This window comes from Carcharhinus amblyrhynchos, unplaced genomic scaffold (assembly GCF_965287045.1).
Source record: "Carcharhinus amblyrhynchos unplaced genomic scaffold, sCarAmb.v2.hapA chromosome_218, whole genome shotgun sequence".
NCBI lineage: Eukaryota > Metazoa > Chordata > Chondrichthyes > Carcharhiniformes > Carcharhinidae > Carcharhinus > Carcharhinus amblyrhynchos.
The window spans coordinates 163,774-182,649 of NW_027649958.1; the positions used below are offsets into that span (position 1 = coordinate 163,774).

Here is an 18,876-nt window from a genome sequence, read left to right on the forward strand (position 1 = left end):
TGTTAGAATTTTTTGTCAAGGTGGAGAGAGAAGTAGTTGATTCAGAGACTGGGGCGCTGAACCTTAATAAAGGAAACTGAGGATATAAGGCGTGAATTAATCTTGATAGATTGGAGAGAGTTATTGAAAGGGATAACGGTAGATAGGCAATGGCAAACATTCAAGGAACACATGGGGAAACTGCAGCAACTGTTTATTCCTGTCTCGCACAAAAGCAAAATGTGTAAGAGAGCCAATCCGTGGCTTACAAAGGATCCAAAGAGAGAGGATCCAACCTAAAGAAGAAGCAGACAGATTGGCCGAGAAAAATAATAGGTCTGAGGATTGGGAGCGGTTTAGAGTTCAGCAAAGGACCAAGGGATTGATTAAGAAGGGAAAAATACAGGACAAAAGTAGGCTGGCAGGGAACATAAAGACTGACACTATGAGTTTCTATCGATATGTGAAGAGAAAGAGGTTGGTGAAAACAAATGTCGGTTCCCCCTACAGACAGAAATGGGGGAATGTATAATAGGGGACAAAGAAATGGCCAACCAACTGAATACATACTTTGGTTCTGTCTTCACAAAAGAGGATACAAATCAGATGCCAGAAATATTGGAGAATGCAAGATTTAGTGAGAGGGAAGAACTGAGGGAGATCAATATTAGTAGAGAAATGGTACTGAGAAAGCTGATGGAATTGAAGGTAGCTAAATCCCCAGGGCCTGATAACCTACATCCCAGAGTGCTGAAGGAAGTGGCTGTAGAAATAGTGGATGCATTGATGGTCATCTTCCGGGATTCTATAGACTCTGGAACAATCCCTGCAGATTGGAGGGTAGCTAATGTCACTCCAGTATTCAAAACGGGAGGTAGAGAGAAAACAGGGAATTTTAGAGATGTAAGCCTAACATTGGTAGTGGGGAAAATTCTTGAATGTATGATCAAGGACTTTATAGCGGAGCATTTAGAAAGCAGTGGCAGGATCAGACAGAGTCAGCATGGATTTGTGAAGGGAAATTCATGCTTGACGTATCTGTTGGAATTTTTTGAAGATGTAACTAGGTCGACAAGGGGGAACCAGTCGATGTGGTATACTTGGAGTTTTAGAAAGTATTTGACAAAGCCCCGCACAAGAGATTATCGTGCTTGCAGGTGCAGCAGGTGGTCAGGAAGGCGAATGGGATGCTGGCCTTCATAGCGAGGGGGATTGAATATAAAAGTAGGGAGGTCTTGCTGCGGCTGTATAGGGCATTGGTGAGGCCGCAGCTGGAGTACTGTGTGCAGTTTTGGGCGCCGCACTTACGCAAGGATATTTTGGCCTTGGAGGGAGTGCAGAGGAGGTTTACTAGGCTGATACCGGAGTTGAGGGGGTTGAGCTATGAGGAGAGGCTGAATAGATTAGGCTTGTACTCGTTAGAGTTTAGAAGAATGAGGGGAGATCTCATTGAGACGTATAAGATGATGAATGGGATGGATAGGATAGAGGTGGAGAGACTCTTCCCGCTCAAAAAAGACAGTAGGACTAGGGGGCACAGCCTCAAGATAAAGGGGAGGCGGTTTAGAACGGAGTTGAGGAGGAACTTCTTCACTCAAAGGGTGGTGAATCTCTGGAATTCTCTGCCCGTTGAAGTGGTGGAGGCTGCCTCGCTAAATATTTTTAAGAAGCGGGTTGATGGGTTTTTGATAGGCAAGGGGATTAAGGGTTATGGGGAGAGGGCGGGAAAGTGGAACTGAGCCACGACAGATCAGCCATGATCTTATTGAATGGCGGGGCAGGCTCGAAGGGCTAGATGGCCTACTCCTGCTCCTATTTCTTATGTTCTTATGTTCTTAAGATTATAGTGTATGGGATTGGGGGAAGTGTATTGAGATGGATAGAAAACTGGTTGGCAGAGACAAAACAAAGTCGGAATTAATGGGTGCTTTTCAAATTAGCAGGCAGTAACTAATGGGGTGCCATAGGGATCGGTGCTGGGACCCCAGCTATTCACAATATATATTAATGATTTGTATGAGGGAACAAAATGTAACATCTCAAACTTTCAGATGATACCAAGTTGGATGGGAGGATGAACTGTGACGAGGATGCAGAGATCCTTCAGAATGATCTGGACAGGTTGGGTGAGTGGGCAAATCAATGGCATACGCGGTATAATTTGGATAAGTGTGAGGTTATTCACTTTGGAAGCGAAAAACAAGAAGGCAGGTTACTACCTGAATGGCTGTAAATTGGGAGAGGAGAGTGTGCAGAGGGACCTGGGTGTCCTCGTGCGCCAGTCACTGAAGGTAAGCATGCAAGTGCAGCAGACGGGAAAGAAGGTAAATGGTATGTTGGCCTTCATTGCGAGAGGTTTCCAGTACAGAAGCAGGAATGTGTTGTTGCAATTATACAGAGCCTTGGTGAGACCCCACACCTAGAGTATTGTGTGCAGTTTCGACCTCCTTTTCTGAGGAAGGATGTTCTACAGAAGGTCAGGGGACATGGAGTTGGGGGTAGGGTGTTAGCGTGGATAGAGGATTGGTTGTCAAATAGGAAACAGAGAGTGGGGGTCAATGGGTGCTATTCGGATTGGCGGATGGTGACTAGTGGAGTGCCCCAGGGGTCGGTGCTGGGGCCTCAGCTATTTACCATTTATATAGATGATCTGGAGGAGGGAACCGAGTGTAGGGTGTCGAAATTTGCTGATGACACCAAAATTGGTGGAAAGGCAAATTGTGCGGAGGGTGTGGAGAGTCTGCAGAAGGATCTGGATAGGCTGGGCGAATGGGCCAGGAACTGGCAAATGGAATTTAATGTTGGCAAGTGCGAGGTGGTCCACTTTGGTAGGAAGAATGGTAGGAAGGACTATTACTTACGTGGAGAAAAACTGCAGCAGGCGACGGTGCAGAGGGACCTGGGGGTCCTTGTGCATGAGTCGCAAAAACCCAGCCTGCAGGTGCAGCAGGTGGTCAGGAAGGCGAATGGGATGCTGGCCTTCATAGCGAGGGGGATTGAATATAAAAGTAGGGAGGTCTTGCTGCAGCTGTATAGGGCATTGGTGAGGCCACAGCTGGAGTACTATGTGCAGTTTTGGGTGCCGTACTTACACAAGGATATTTTGGCCTTGGAGGGAGTGCAGAGGAGGTTTACTAGGCTGATACCGGAGTTGAGGGGGTTGAGCTATGAGGAGAGGCTGAATAAACTAGGCTTGTACTCGTTAGAGTTTAGAAGAATGAGGGGAGATCTCATTGAGACGTATAAGATGATGAATGGGATGGATAGGATAGAGGTGGAGAGACTCTTCCCGCTCAGAAAGGACAGTAGGACTAGGGGGCACAGCCTCAAGATAAAGGGGGGGGCGGTTTAGAACGGAGTTGAGGAGGAACTTCTTCACTCAAAGGGTGGTGAATCTCTGGAATTCTCTGCCCGTTGAAGTGGTGGAGGCTGCCTCGCTAAATATTTTTAAGACGCGGGTTGATGGGTTTTTGATAAGAGAGGGGATTAAGGGTTATGGGGAGAGGACGGGAAAGTGGAACTGAGCAGCCATGATGTGGGTATGCCGGTGTTGGACTGGCGTAAACACAGTAAAAAGTCTGACAACACCAGGTTTTAGTCCAACCTATTTATTTGATAATATACTCGCAAAACCTGGTGTTGTCAGACTTTGAACTGAGCCACGACAGATCAGCCATGATCTTATTGAATGGCGGGGCAGGCTCGAAGGGCTAGATGGCCTACTCCTGCTCCTATTTCTTATGTTCTTATGTTCTTGCTCTCGAGGGAGAGCAGTGAAGGTTTACCAGGCTGATTCTGGGGATGCCGGGCCTGATGTCTGAGGAGAGATTGACTAGGTTAGGATGGTTTTCACTGGAGTTCAGGGGGAACGAGAGGGGAATCTCACAGAGAGTTATACAATTCTAATAGATTAAGACAGGATAAATGCAGGGAGGGTGTTCGCGATGGTGGGGGAGTCCACAACCAGGGGTCACAGTTTGAGGATTCGGGGTAGACTAATTAGGACAGAGGTAAGGAGACATTTCTTCATCCAAAGAGCAGTGAGCCTGTGGAATTCATTACCACGGGAGTAGCTGATGCCAAAACATTGAATGTATCGGTTACAAGTGGTGTGCCTCAGGGATCTGTTTTGGGGCCACTGCTGTTTGTAATCTTTATTAATGATCTGGATGAGGATATAGTTGGGTGGATCAGTAAATTTGCTGATGACACCAAAGTCGGAGGTGTGGTAGATTGTGAGGAAGGGTGTCATAGTTTGCAGGGAGACTTAGACAGGTTGCAGAGCTGGGCCGCGAGGTGGCGGATGGAGTTTAATGCAGAGAAATGTGAGGTAATTCACTTTGGTAGGAATAACAGATGTGTTGAGTATAGGGCTAACGGGAGGACTTTGAATAGTGTGGAGGAGCAGAGGGATCTAGGTGTATGTGTACATAGATCCCTGAAAGTTGGGAATCAAGTAGATAAGGTTGTTAAGAAGGCGTACGGTGTCTTGGCGTTTATTGGTAGGGGGATTGAATTTAGGAGTCGCAGCGTTATGTTGCAACTGTACACAACTCTGGTGCGGCCACACTTGGAGTATTGTGTGCAGTTCTGGTCCCCACATTACAGGAAGGATGTGGAGGCTTTGGAGAGGGTGCAGAGGAGGTTTACCAGGATGTTGCCTGGTATGGAGGGGAGGTCCTATGAGGAGAGACTGAGGGATTTGGGGTTGTTTTCGCTGGAAAGAAGGCGGCTAAGAGGGGATCTTATTGAAACATATAAGATGATTAGAGGTTTAGATAGGGTGGATAGTGATAGCCTTTTTCCTCTGATGGAAAAATCTAGCACGAGGGGGCATGGCTTTAAATTAAGGGGGGGTAGTTATAGGACGGATGTCAGGGGTAGGTTCTTTACCCAGAGGGTGGTGAGGGATTGGAATGCCCTGCCTGCTGCAGTTGTAAATGCGCCTAGTTTGGGGGTGTTTAAGAGATCCGTGGATAGGTTTATGGACGAAAAGGGATTGGTATAGGCTAGTGGGTCATTGTTTTTGTAACTGGTCGGCGCAACATCGTGGGCCGAAGGGCCTGTTCTGCGCTGTAATGTTCTATGTTCTATGTATTCAAGAGGCGGCAGATATAGCACTTGGGGTGAATGGGATCAAAGGTTATGGGGAGAAAGGAGGATTAGGAGTTGGATAATCAGCTATGATCTTAATGATGGAGCAGGTTTGAAGGGCGGAATGGCCTCCTCCTGCTCCTATTTTCTATGTTTCTGTTTTGGGGAGAATGAAGAAGGAGGCGGAGGGGGATGTGATAGAGAGGGGAGGAAAGGCCAGGGAGGGGAGATGGGAAGGGGTTTAGTGTGGGAGTTTCTTTTGCGGGATGCGAGAGGGAGAGGAAGGGGATTGTAGAAGGCTTTCCTTACCCGAGCACACGATGCCCACACTGTCACTCTGGTAGCTGCACTGCCATGGGACTTCGTAGCACTGATCCAATGCGGGTTCACTGCCCGAACAGTTCAGTTGCTTCTCCCACATCGTTCTCTCCGGAATGGTAAAGAAACTCCCAGGCACAATCGCATGTGCGGAACCACATTCCAGCTGCCTGCACACCACATCTGCCTCCATCCTGGAGAATCCATCGCGACACACTGTCACATCGGATTTTCCCAATTCAAGGCTGAGCCGCCCGGAACATCGGGATTGAGAGAGAGAAACTCCCCGAATCTCTGTAAAGCAAGAGAAAGTCCAAAATATTCACTGAGATACAGTCCCACTCTCACCTACCCTGCTGGGATACAGTCCCACTCTCCTATACCCTGCTGGGATACAGTCCCACTCTCCTATACCCTGCTGGGATACAGTCCCACTCTCCTATACCCTGCTGGGATACAGTCCCACTCTCCTATATCCTGCTGGGATACAGTCCCAATCTCCTATACCCTGCTGGGATACAGTCCCACTCTCCTATACCCTGCTGGGATACAGTCCCACTCTCCTATACCCTGCTGGGATACAGTCCCACTCTCCTATACCCTGCTGGGATACAGTCCCACTCTCCTATACCCTGCTGGGATACAGTCCCACACTCCTATACCCTGCTGGGATTCAGTCCCACTCTCCTATACCCTGCTGGGATACAGTCCCACTCTCCTATACCCTGCTGGGATACAGTCCCACTCTCCTATACTCTGCTGGGATTCAGTCCCACTCTCCTATACCCTGCTGGGATACAGTCCCACTCTCCTATACCCTGCTGGGATACAGTCCCACTCTCCTATACCCTGCTGGGATACAGTCCCACTCTCCTATACCCTGCTGGGATACAGTCCCACTCTCCTATGCCCTGCTGGGATTCAGTCCCACTCTCCTATACCCTGCTGGGATACAGTCCCACTCTCCTATACCCTGCTGGGATACAGTCCCACTCTCACCTATACCCTGCTGGGATACAGTCCCACGCTCCTATACCCTGCTGGGATACAGTCCCACTCTCCTATACCCTGCTGGGATACAGTCCCACTCTCCTATACCCTGCTGGGATACAGTCCCACTCTCCTATACCCTGCTGGGATACAGTCCCACTCTCCTATGCCCTGCTGGGATTCAGTCCCACTCTCCTATACCCTGCTGGGATACAGTCCCACTCTCCTATACCCTGCTGGGATACAGTCCCACTCTCACCTATACCCTGCTGGGATACAGTCCCACTCTCCTATACCCTGCTGGGATACAGTCCCACTCTCCTATACCCTGCTGGGATACAGTCCCACTCTCCTATACCCTGCTGGGATACAGCCCCACTCTCCTATACCCTGCTGGGATACAGTCCCACTCTCCTATACCCTGCTGGGATACAGTCCCACTCTCACCTACCCTCCTGGGATTCAGTCCCACTCTCCTATATACCCTGCTGGGATACAGTCCCACTCTCCTATACCCTGCTGGGATACAGTCCCACTCTCCTATACCCTGCTGGGATACAGTCCCACTCTCCTATACCCTGCTGGGATTCAGTCCCACTCTCCTATACCCTGCTGGGATACAGTCCCACTCTCCTATACCCTGCTGGGATTCAGTCCCACTCTCCTATACCCTGCTGGGATTCAGTCCCACTCTCCTATACCCTGCTGGGATTCAGTCCCACTCTCACCTACCCTGCTGGGATACAGTCCCACACTCCTATACCCTGCTGGGATTCAGTCCCACTCTCACCTACCCTGCTGGGATACAGTCCCACTCTCCTATACTCTGCTGGGATTCAGTCCCACTCTCCTATACCCTGCTGGGATACAGTCCCACTCTCCTATACCCTGCTGGGATACAGTCCCACTCTCCTATACCCTGCTGGGATTCAGTCCCACTCTCCTATACCCTGCTGGGATACAGTCCCATTCTCCTATATCCTGCTGGGATACAGTCCCACTCTCACCTACCCTGCTGGGATACAGTCCCACTCTCCTATACCCTGCTGGGATACAGTCCCATTCTCCTATATCCTGCTGGGATACAGTCCCACTCTCCTATACCCTGCTGGGATACAGTCCCACTCTCCTATACCCTGCTGGGATACAGTCCCACTCTCCTATATCCTGCTGGGATACAGTCCCACTCTCCTATACCCTGCTGGGATACAGTCCCACTCTCCTATACCCTGCTGGGATACAGTCCCACACTCCTATACCCTGCTGGGATTCAGTCCCACTCTCCTATACCCTGCTGGGATACAGTCCCACACTCCTATACCCTGCTGGGATTCAGTCCCACTCTCCTATACCCTGCTGGGATACAGTCCCACTCTCCTATACCCTGCTGGGATACAGTCCCACTCTCCTATACCCTGCTGGGATTCAGTCCCACTCTCATATACCCTGCTGGGATACAGTCCCATTCTCCTATACCCTGCTGGGATTCAGTCCCACTCTCACCTACCCTGCTGGGATACAGTCCCACTCTCATATACCCTGCTGGGATTCAGTCCCACTCTCCTATACCCTGCTGGGATACAGTCCCATTCTCCTATACCCTGCTGGGATTCAGTCCCACTCTCCTATACCCTGCTGGGATTCAGTCCCACTCTCACCTACCCTGCTGGGATACAGTCCCATTCTCCTATACCCTGCTGGGATTCAGTCCCACTCTCCTATACCCTGCTGGGATTCAGTCCCACTCTCCTATACCCTGCTGGGATACAGTCCCACTCTCCTATACCCTGCTGGGATTCAGTCCCACTCTCACCTACCCTGCTGGGATACAGTCCCATTCTCCTATACCCTGCTGGGATTCAGTCCCACTCTCCTATACCCTGCTGGGATTCAGTCCCACTCTCCTATACCCTGCTGGGATACAGTCCCACTCTCCTATACCCTGCTGGGATTGAGTCCCACTCTCCTATACCCTGCTGGGATACAGTCCCATTCTCCTATACCCTGCTGGGATACAGTCCCACTCTCACCTACCCTGCTGGGATTCAGTCCCACTCTCACCTACCCTGCTGGGATACAGTCCCACTCTCCTATACCCTGCTGGGATTCAGTCCCACTCTCCTATACCCTGCTGGGATACAGTCCCACTCTCCTATACCCTGCTGGGATACAGTCCCATTCTCCTATACCCTGCTGGGATACAGTCCCACTCTCACCTACCCTGCTGGGATTCAGTCCCACTCTCACCTACCCTGCTGGGATACAGTCCCACTCTCCTATACCCTGCTGGGATACAGTCCCACTCTCCTAAACCCTGCTGGGATACAGTCCCACTCTCCTATACCCTGCTGGGATACAGTCCCACTCTCCTATACCCTGCTGGGATTCAGTCCCATTCTCCTATACCCTGCTGGGATTCAGTGCCAATCTCACCTACCCTGCTGGGATACAGAACCACTCTCCTATACCCTGCTGGGATACAGTCCCACTCTCCTATACCCTGCTGGGATACAGTCCCACTCTCCTATACCCTGCTGGGATTCAGTCCCACTCTCACCTACCCTGCTGGGATACAGTCCCACTCTCCTATACCCTGCTGGGATACAGTCCCACTCTCACCTACCCTGCTGGGATTTAGTCCCACTCTCACCTACCCTGCTGGGATTCAGTCCCACTCTCCTATACCCTGCTGGGATTCAGTCCCACTCTCCTATACCCTGCTGGGATACAGTCCCACTCTCCTATACCCTGCTGGGATACAGTCCCACTCTCCTATACCCTGCTGGGATTCACTCCCACTCTCATATACCCTGCTGGGATACAGTCCCACTCCCATATACCCTGCTGGGATACAGTCCCACTCCCATATACCCTGCTGGGATACAGATCCACTCCCATATACCCTGCTGGGATACAGTCCCACTCCCATATACCCTGCTGGGTAACTGTCCCGCTCTCATATACCCTGCTGGGATACAGTCCCGCTGCCATATACCCTGCTGGGAAACAGTCCCACTCCCATGTACCTTGCTGGGATACAGTCCCACTCTCATACACCCTGCTGGGATACAGTCCCACTCCCATATACCCTGCTGGGATACAGTCCCACTCTCATACACCCTGCTGGGATACAGTCCCACTCCCATATACCCTGCTGGGATACAGTCCCACTCTCATACACCCTGCTAGGATACAGTCCCACTCCCATATACCCTGCTGGGGATATAGTCCCACTCTCATATACCCTGCTGGGATACAGTCCCACTCCCATGTACCCTGCTGGGATACAGCTCCACTCCCATATACTCTGCTGGGATACAGCTTCACTCCCATATACCCTGCTGGGATACTGCTCCACTCCCATATACTCTGCTGGGATACAGTCCCACTCCCAAACACCCTGCTGATATACAGTCCCACTCCCATATACTCTGCTGGGATACTGCTCCACTCCCATATATCCTGCTGGGATACAGTCCCACTCCCATATACCCTGCTGGGAAACTGTCCCCCTCTCTTATACCCCATTGGGAAACAGTCCCACTCTCATACACCCTGCTGGGATACAGTCCCACTCCCATATACCCTGCTGGGATATAGATCCACTCCCATATACCCTGCTGGGATTCAGTCCCACTCTCCTATACCCTGCTGGGATACAGATCCACTCCCATATACCCTGCTGGGACACAGTCCCACTCCCATATACCCTGCTGGGATACAATTCCATTCTTATACCCTGCTGGAATACAGTTCCACTCTCATAACCTTCTGGGATACAATCCCACTTTCGTATCCGTGCTGGGATACAGTCCAACTCCCATATATCCTGCTGAGGTACAGCTCCACTCTCATATGCCCTACTGGGAAGTGGTTCCAATCCCACATACCTGACTAGGATTCAGTTCCACTGCCAGACAATCTGCTTGATAATTTCTGCCATTGCATGCCATTAGTTGGCTGGACATTCTCTGGTGTGAGGAACATTGTTTGATTTCAAACTATTGCAATGGGAATATCTGATACACACTGCTCTGGCTGTTATGATACTTCAGGGAGGGACGATTATACTCACGCTCGGCTTTTATTTTTGGGGGTTCAGTCACAGGCGGGACAATTGTGCAAGAACCTACAAATAAAAGAGATTCATCATCGATTAACGCAGCAAATAAGCTTGAACAAATCAGAACTCTACAAGCTGACACATCACGGTGCAATAGGCTGCCTTCATGCAGAGTAATATGTCCCCACCAAACACTCCCAGGACAGGTACAGCACGGGGTTAGATACAGAGTAAAGCTCCCTCTACACTGTCCCCCCATCAAACACTCCCAGGACAGATACAGCACGGGGTTAGATACAGAGTAAAACTCCCTCTACACTGTCCCCATCAAACACTCCCAGGACAGGTACAGCACGGGGTTAGATACAGAGTAAAGCTCCCTCTACACTGTCCCCCATCAAACACTCCCAGGACAGGTACAGCACGGGGTTAGATACAGAGTAAAGCTCCCTCTACACTGTCCCCCCATCAAACACTCCCAGGACAGGTACAGCACGGGATTAGATACAGAGTAAAGCTCCCTCTACACTGTCCCCCCATCAAACACTCCCAGGACAGGTACAGCACGGGGTTAGATACAGAGTAAAACTCCCTCTACACTGTCCCCCCATCAAACACTCCCAGGACAGGTACAACACGGGGTTAGATACAGAGTAAAGCTCCCTCTACACTGTCCCCCCATCAAACACTCCCAGGACAGGTACAACACGGGGTTAGATACAGAGTAAAGCTCCCTCTACACTGTCCCCATCAAACCCTCCCAGGACAGGTACAGCACGGGGTTAGATACAGAGTAAAACTCCCTCTACACTGTCCCCCCATCAAACACTCCCAGGACAGGTACAGCACGGGGTTAGATACAGAGTAAAACTCCCTCTACACTGTCCCCCCATCAAACACTCCCAGGACAGGTACAACACGGGGTTAGATACAGAGTAAAGCTCCCTCTACACTGTCCCCCATCAAACACTCCCAGGACAGGTACAGCACGGGGTTAGATACAGAGTAAAGCTCCCTCTACACTGTCCCCCATCAAACACTCCCAGGACAGGTACAGCACGGGGTTAGATACAGAGTAAAACTCCCTCTACACTGTCCCCCCATCAAACACTCCCAGGACAGGTACAGCACGGGATTAGATACAGAGTAAAGCTCCCTCTACACTGTCCCCATCAAACACTCCCAGGACAGGTACAGCATGGGGTTAGATACAGAGTAAAGCTCCCTCTACACTGTCCCCCATGAAACACTCCCAGGACAGGTACAGCACGGGGTTAGATACAGAGTAAAACTCCCTCTACACTGTCCCCCCATCAAACACTCCCAGGACAGGTACAACACGGGGTTAGATACAGAGTAAAGCTCCCTCTACACTGTCCCCCCATCAAACACTCCCAGGACAGGTACAACACGGGGTTAGATACAGAGTAAAGCTCCCTCTACACTGTCCCCATCAAACCCTCCCAGGACAGGTACAGCACGGGGTTAGATACAGAGTAAAACTCCCTCTACACTGTCCCCCATCAAACACTCCCAGGACAGGTACAGCACGGGGTTAGATACAGAGTAAAGCTCCCTCTACACTGTCCCCCATCAAACACTCCCAGGACAGGTACAGCACGGGGTTAGATACAGAGTAAAGCTCCCTCTACACTGTCCCCCCCATCAAACACTCCCAGGACAGGTACAGCACGGGGTTAGATACAGAGTAAAGCTCCCTCTACACTGTCCCCCATCAAACACTCCCAGGACAGGTACAGCACGGGGTTAGATACAGAGTAAAGCTCCCTCTACACTGTCCCCCATCAAACACTCCCAGGACAGGTACAACACGGGGTTAGATACAGAGTAAAGCTCCCTCTACACTGTCCCCCATCAAACACTCCCAGGACAGACGCAACACGGTTTCATTAAAGGGAAGTCGTGTCTGACAAATTTACTGGAGTTCTATGAGGATGTGTCTAGGGCGGTGGATAGAGGAGAGCCGGTGGATGTGGTCTTTCTGGATTTTCAGAAGGCGTTTGATAAGGTACCTCACAAGAGGTTACTGCAGAAGGTCAGAGGACATGGAGTTGGGGGTAGGGTGTTAGCGTGGATAGAGGATTGGTTGTCAAATAGGAGGCAGAGAGTGGGGGTCAATGGGTGCTATTCGGATTGGCGGTTGGTGACTAGTGGGGTGCCCCAGGGGTCGGTGCTGGGGCCTCAGCTATTTACCATTTATATAGATGATCTGGAGGAGGGAACCGAGTGTAGGGTGTCGAAATTTGCTGATGACACCAAGATTGGGGGAAAGGCAAATTGTGAGGAGGGTGTGGAGAGTCTGCAGAAGGATCTAGATAAGCTGGGCGAATGGGCCAGGAAATGGCAAATGGAATTTAATGTTGGCAAGTGTGAGGTGGTCCACTTTGGTAGGAAGAATGGTAGGAAGGACTATTACTTACGTGGCGAAAAACTGCAGCAGGCGACGGTGCAGAGGGACCTCGGGGTCCTTGTGCATGAGTCGCAAAAACCCAGCCTGCAGGTGCAGCAGGTGGTCAGGAAGGCGAATGGGATGCTGGCCTTCATAGCGAGGGGGATTGAATATAAAAGTAGGGAGGTCTTGCTGCAGCTGTATAGGGCATTGGTGAGGCCGCAGCTGGAGTACTGTGTGCAGTTTTGGGCGCCGCATCTGCGCAAGGATATTTTGGCCCTGGAGGGAGTGCAGAGGAGGTTTACTAGGCTGATACCGGAGTTGAGGGGGTTGAGCTATGAGGAGAGGCTGAATAAACTAGGCTTGTACTCGTTAGAGTTTAGAAGAATGAGGGGAGATCTCATTGAGACGTATAAGATGATGAATGGGATGGATAGGATAGAGGTGGAAAGACTCTTCCCGCTCAAAAAAGACAGTAGGACTAGGGGGCACAGCCTCAAGATAAAGGGAGGGCGGTTCAGAACGGAGTTGAGGAGGAACTTCTTCACTCAAAGGGTGGTGAATCTCTGGAATTCTCTGCCCGTTGAAGTGGTGGAGGCTGCCTCGCTAAATATTTTTAAGAAGCGGGTTGATGGGTTTTTGATAAGAGAGGGGATTAAGGGTTATGGGGAGAGGGCGGGAAAGTGGAACTGAGCCACGACAGATCAGCCATGATCTTATTGAATGGCGGGGCAGGCTCGAGGGGCCAGATGGCCTACTCCTGCTCCTATTTCTTATTTCTTATGACAGGTACAGCACGGGGTTAGATACAGAGTAAAGCTCCCTCTACACTGTCCCCCATCAAACACTCCCAGGACAGGTACAGCATGGGGTTAGATACAGAGTAAAGCTCCCTCTACACTGTCCCCCATCAAACACTCCCAGGACAGGTACAGCACGGGGTTAGATACAGAGTAAAGCTCCCTCTACACTGTCCCCATCAAACACTCCCAGGACAGGTACAGCACAGGGTTAGATACAGAGTAAAGCTCCCTCTACACTGTCCCCATCAAACACTCCCAGGACAGGTACAGCACGAGGTTAGATACAGAGTAAAGCTCCCTCTACACTGTCCCCCCATCAAACACTCCCAAGACAGGTACAGCACGGGGTTAGATACAGAGTAAAGCTCCCTCTACACTGTCCCCCATCAAACACTCCCAGGACAGGTACAACACGGGGTTAGATACAGAGTAAAGCTCCCTCTACACTGTCCCCCCATCAAACACTCCCAGGACAGGTACAGCATGGGGTTAGATACAGAGTAAAGCTCCCTCTACACTGTCCCCCCATCAAACACTCCCAGGACAGGTACAGCATGGGGTTAGATACAGAGTAAAGCTCCCTCTACACTGTCCCCCCATCAAACACTCCCAGGACAGGTACAGCACGGGGTTAGATACAGAGTAAAGCTCCCTCTACACTGTCCCCATCAAACACTCCCAGGACAGGTACTGCACGGGGTTAGATACAGAGTAAAGCTCCCTCTACACTGTCCCCCCATCAAACACTCCCAGGACAGGTACAGCACGGGGTTAGATACAGAGTAAAGCTCCCTCTACACTGTCCCCCCATCAAACACTCCCAGGACAGGTACAGCACAGGGTTAGATACAGAGTAAAGCTCCCTCTACACTGTCCCCCCATCAAACACTCCCAGGACAGGTACAGCATGGGGTTAGATACAGAGTAAAGCTCCCTCTACACTGTCCCCCCATCAAACTCTCCCAGGACAGGTACAGCACGGGGTTAGATACAGAGTAAAGCTCCCTCTACACTGTCCCCCATCAAACACTCCCAGGACAGGTACAGCACAGGGTTAGATACAGAGTAAAGCTCCCTCTACACTGTCCCCCCATCAAACACTCCCAGGACAGGTACAGCACAGGGTTAGATAGAGTAAAGCTCCCTCTACACTGTCCCCCCATCAAACACTCCCAGGACAGGTACAGCACGGGGTTAGATACAGAGTAAAGCTCCCTCTACACTGTCCCCCCATCAAACTCTCCCAGGACAGGTACAGCACGGGGTTAGATACAGAGTAAAGCTCCCTCTACACTGTCCCCATCAAACACTCCCAGGACAGGTACAGCACAGGGTTAGATACAGAGTAAAGCTCCCTCTACACTGTCCCCCCATCAAACACTCCCAGGACAGGTACAGCACGGGGTTAGATACAGAGTAAAGCTCCCTCTACACTGTCCCCCATCAAACACTCCCAGGACAGGTACAGCACGGGGTTAGATACAGAGTAAAGCTCTCTCTACACTGTCCCCCCCATGAAATACTCCCAGGACAGGTACAGCACGGGGTTAGATACAGAGTAAAGCTCCCTCTACACTGTCCCCATCAAACACTCCCAGGATAGGTACAGCACGGGGTTAGATACAGAGTAAAGCTCCCTCTACACTGTCCCCATCAAACACTCCCAGGACAGGTACAGCACGGGGTTAGATACAGAGTAAAGCTCCCTCTACACTGTCCCCCCATCAAACACTCCCAGGACAGGTACAGCACAGGGTTAGATACAGAGTAAAGCTCCCTCTACACTGTCCCCCCATCAAACACTCCCAGGACAGGTACAACACGGGGTTAGATACAGAGTAAAGCTCCTTCTACACTGTCCCCATCAAACACTCCCAGGACAGGTACAACACGGGGTTAGATACAGAGTAAAGCTCCCTCCACACTGTCCCCCCATCAAACACTCCCATGACAGGTACAGCACGGGGTTAGATACAGAGTAAAGCTCCCTCTACACTGTCCCCCATCAAACACTCCCAGGACAGGTACAGCACGGGGTTAGATACAGAGTAAAGCTCCCTCTACACTGTCCCCCCATCAAACACTCCCAGGACAGGTACAGCACGGGGTTAGATACAGAGTAAAGCTCCCTCTACACTGTCCCCCATCAAACACTCCCAGGACAGGTACAGCACGGGGTTAGATACAGAGTAAAGCTCCCTCTACACTGTCCCCCCATCAAACACTCCCAGGACAGGTACAACACGGGGTTAGATACAGAGTAAAGCTCCCTCTACACTGTCCCCCATCAAACACTCCCAGGACAGGTACAGCACGGGGTTAGATACAGAGTAAAGCTCCCTCTACACTGTCCCCCATCAAACACTCCCAGGACAGGTACAGCACGGGGTTAGATACAGAGTAAAGCTCCCTCTACACTGTCCCCCCATCAAACACTCCCAGGACAGGTACAGCACGGGGTTAGATACAGAGTAAAGCTCCCTCTACACTGTCCCCATCAAACACTCCCAGGACAGGTACAGCACGGGGTTAGATACAGAGTAAAGCTCCCTCTACACTGTCCCCATCAAACACTCCCAGGACAGGTACAGCACGGGGTTAGATACAGAGTAAAGCTCCCTCTACACTGTCCCCCCATCAAACACTCCCAGGACAGGTACAGCACGGGGTTAGATACAGAGTAAAGCTCCCTCTACACTGTCCCCCCATCAAACACTCCCAGGACAGGTACAGCACGGGGTTAGATACAGAGTAAAGCTCCCTCTACACTGTCCCCCATCAAACACTCCCAGGATAGGTACAGCACGGGGTTAGATACAGAGTAAAGCTCCCTCTACACTGTCCCCCCATCAAACACTCCCAGGACAGGTACAGCACGGGGTTAGATACAGAGTAAAGCTCCCTCTACACTGTCCCCCATCAAACACTCCCAGGACAGGTACAACACGGGGTTAGATACAGAGTAAAGCTCCCTCTACACTGTCCCCCCATCAAACACTCCCAGGACAGGTACAGCATGGGGTTAGATACAGAGTAAAGCTCCCTCTACACTGTCCCCCCATCAAACACTCCCAGGACAGGTACAGCATGGGGTTAGATACAGAGTAAAGCTCCCTCTACACTGTCCCCCCATCAAACACTCCCAGGACAGGTACAGCACGGGGTTAGATACAGAGTAAAGCTCCCTCTACACTGTCCCCATCAAACACTCCCAGGACAGGTACTGCACGGGGTTAGATACAGAGTAAAGCTCCCTCTACACTGTCCCCCCATCAAACACTCCCAGGACAGGTACAGCACGGGGTTAGATACAGAGTAAAGCTCCCTCTACACTGTCCCCCCATCAAACACTCCCAGGACAGGTACAGCACAGGGTTAGATACAGAGTAAAGCTCCCTCTACACTGTCCCCCCATCAAACACTCCCAGGACAGGTACAGCATGGGGTTAGATACAGAGTAAAGCTCCCTCTACACTGTCCCCCCATCAAACTCTCCCAGGACAGGTACAGCACGGGGTTAGATACAGAGTAAAGCTCCCTCTACACTGTCCCCCATCAAACACTCCCAGGACAGGTACAGCACAGGGTTAGATACAGAGTAAAGCTCCCTCTACACTGTCCCCCCATCAAACACTCCCAGGACAGGTACAGCACAGGGTTAGATAGAGTAAAGCTCCCTCTACACTGTCCCCCCATCAAACACTCCCAGGACAGGTACAGCACGGGGTTAGATACAGAGTAAAGCTCCCTCTACACTGTCCCCCCATCAAACTCTCCCAGGACAGGTACAGCACGGGGTTAGATACAGAGTAAAGCTCCCTCTACACTGTCCCCATCAAACACTCCCAGGACAGGTACAGCACAGGGTTAGATACAGAGTAAAGCTCCCTCTACACTGTCCCCCCATCAAACACTCCCAGGACAGGTACAGCACGGGGTTAGATACAGAGTAAAGCTCCCTCTACACTGTCCCCCATCAAACACTCCCAGGACAGGTACAGCACGGGGTTAGATACAGAGTAAAGCTCTCTCTACACTGTCCCCCCCATGAAACACTCCCAGGACAGGTACAGCACGGGGTTAGATACAGAGTAAAGCTCCCTCTACACTGTCCCCATCAAACACTCCCAGGATAGGTACAGCACGGGGTTAGATACAGAGTAAAGCTCCCTCTACACTGTCCCCATCAAACACTCCCAGGACAGGTACAGCACGGGGTTAGATACAGAGTAAAGCTCCCTCTACACTGTCCCCCCATCAAACACTCCCAGGACAGGTACAGCACAGGGTTAGATACAGAGTAAAGCTCCCTCTACACTGTCCCCCCATCAAACACTCCCAGGACAGGTACAACACGGGGTTAGATACAGAGTAAAGCTCCTTCTACACTGTCCCCATCAAACACTCCCAGGACAGGTACAACACGGGGTTAGATACAGAGTAAAGCTCCCTCCACACTGTCCCCCCATCAAACACTCCCAGGACAGGTACAGCACGGGGTTAGATACAGAGTAAAGCTCCCTCTACACTGTCCCCCATCAAACACTCCCAGGACAGGTACAGCACGGGGTTAGATACAGAGTAAAGCTCCCTCTACACTGTCCCCCCATCAAACACTCCCAGGACAGGTACAGCACGGGGTTAGATACAGAGTAAAGCTCCCTCTACACTGTCCCCATCAAACACTCCCAGGACAGGTACAGCACGGGGTTAGATACAGAGTAAAGCTCCCTCTACACTGTCCCCCCATCAAACACTCCCAGGACAGGTACAACACGGGGTTAGATACAGAGTAAAGCTCCCTCTACACTGTCCCCCATCAAACACTCCCAGGACAGGTACAGCACGGGGTTAGATACAGAGTAAAGCTCCCTCTACACTGTCCCCCATCAAACACTCCCAGGACAGGTACAGCACGGGGTTAGATACAGAGTAAAGCTCCCTCTACACTGTCCCCCCATCAAACACTCCCAGGACAGGTACAGCACGGGGTTAGATACAGAGTAAAGCTCCCTCTACACTGTCCCCATCAAACACTCCCAGGACAGGTACAGCACGGGGTTAGATACAGAGTAAAGCTCCCTCTACACTGTCCCCATCAAACACTCCCAGGACAGGTACAGCACGGGGTTAGATACAGAGTAAAGCTCCCTCTACACTGTCCCCCCATCAAACACTCCCAGGACAGGTACAGCACGGGGTTAGATACAGAGTAAAGC

The 18,876-nt window shown here is 51.1% G+C and overlaps 1 protein-coding gene across 1 annotated transcript in view; it reads right to left on the bottom strand.

Moving 5' to 3' along the window:
- The window catches only part of LOC145338888 (CD5 antigen-like), a 58,585-nt gene that overhangs the window by 26,422 nt on the left and 13,287 nt on the right, over window positions 1–18,876 (bottom strand). The window contains exons 2-3 of the mRNA XM_080183289.1: window positions 10,457–10,510; window positions 5,383–5,685 (exon numbers count right to left, since the gene is read on the bottom strand). Of these exons, the coding sequence (XP_080039415.1) occupies window positions 5,383–5,685; window positions 10,457–10,510 (357 nt within the window). The remainder of the gene's footprint in view (window positions 1–5,382; window positions 5,686–10,456; window positions 10,511–18,876) is intronic.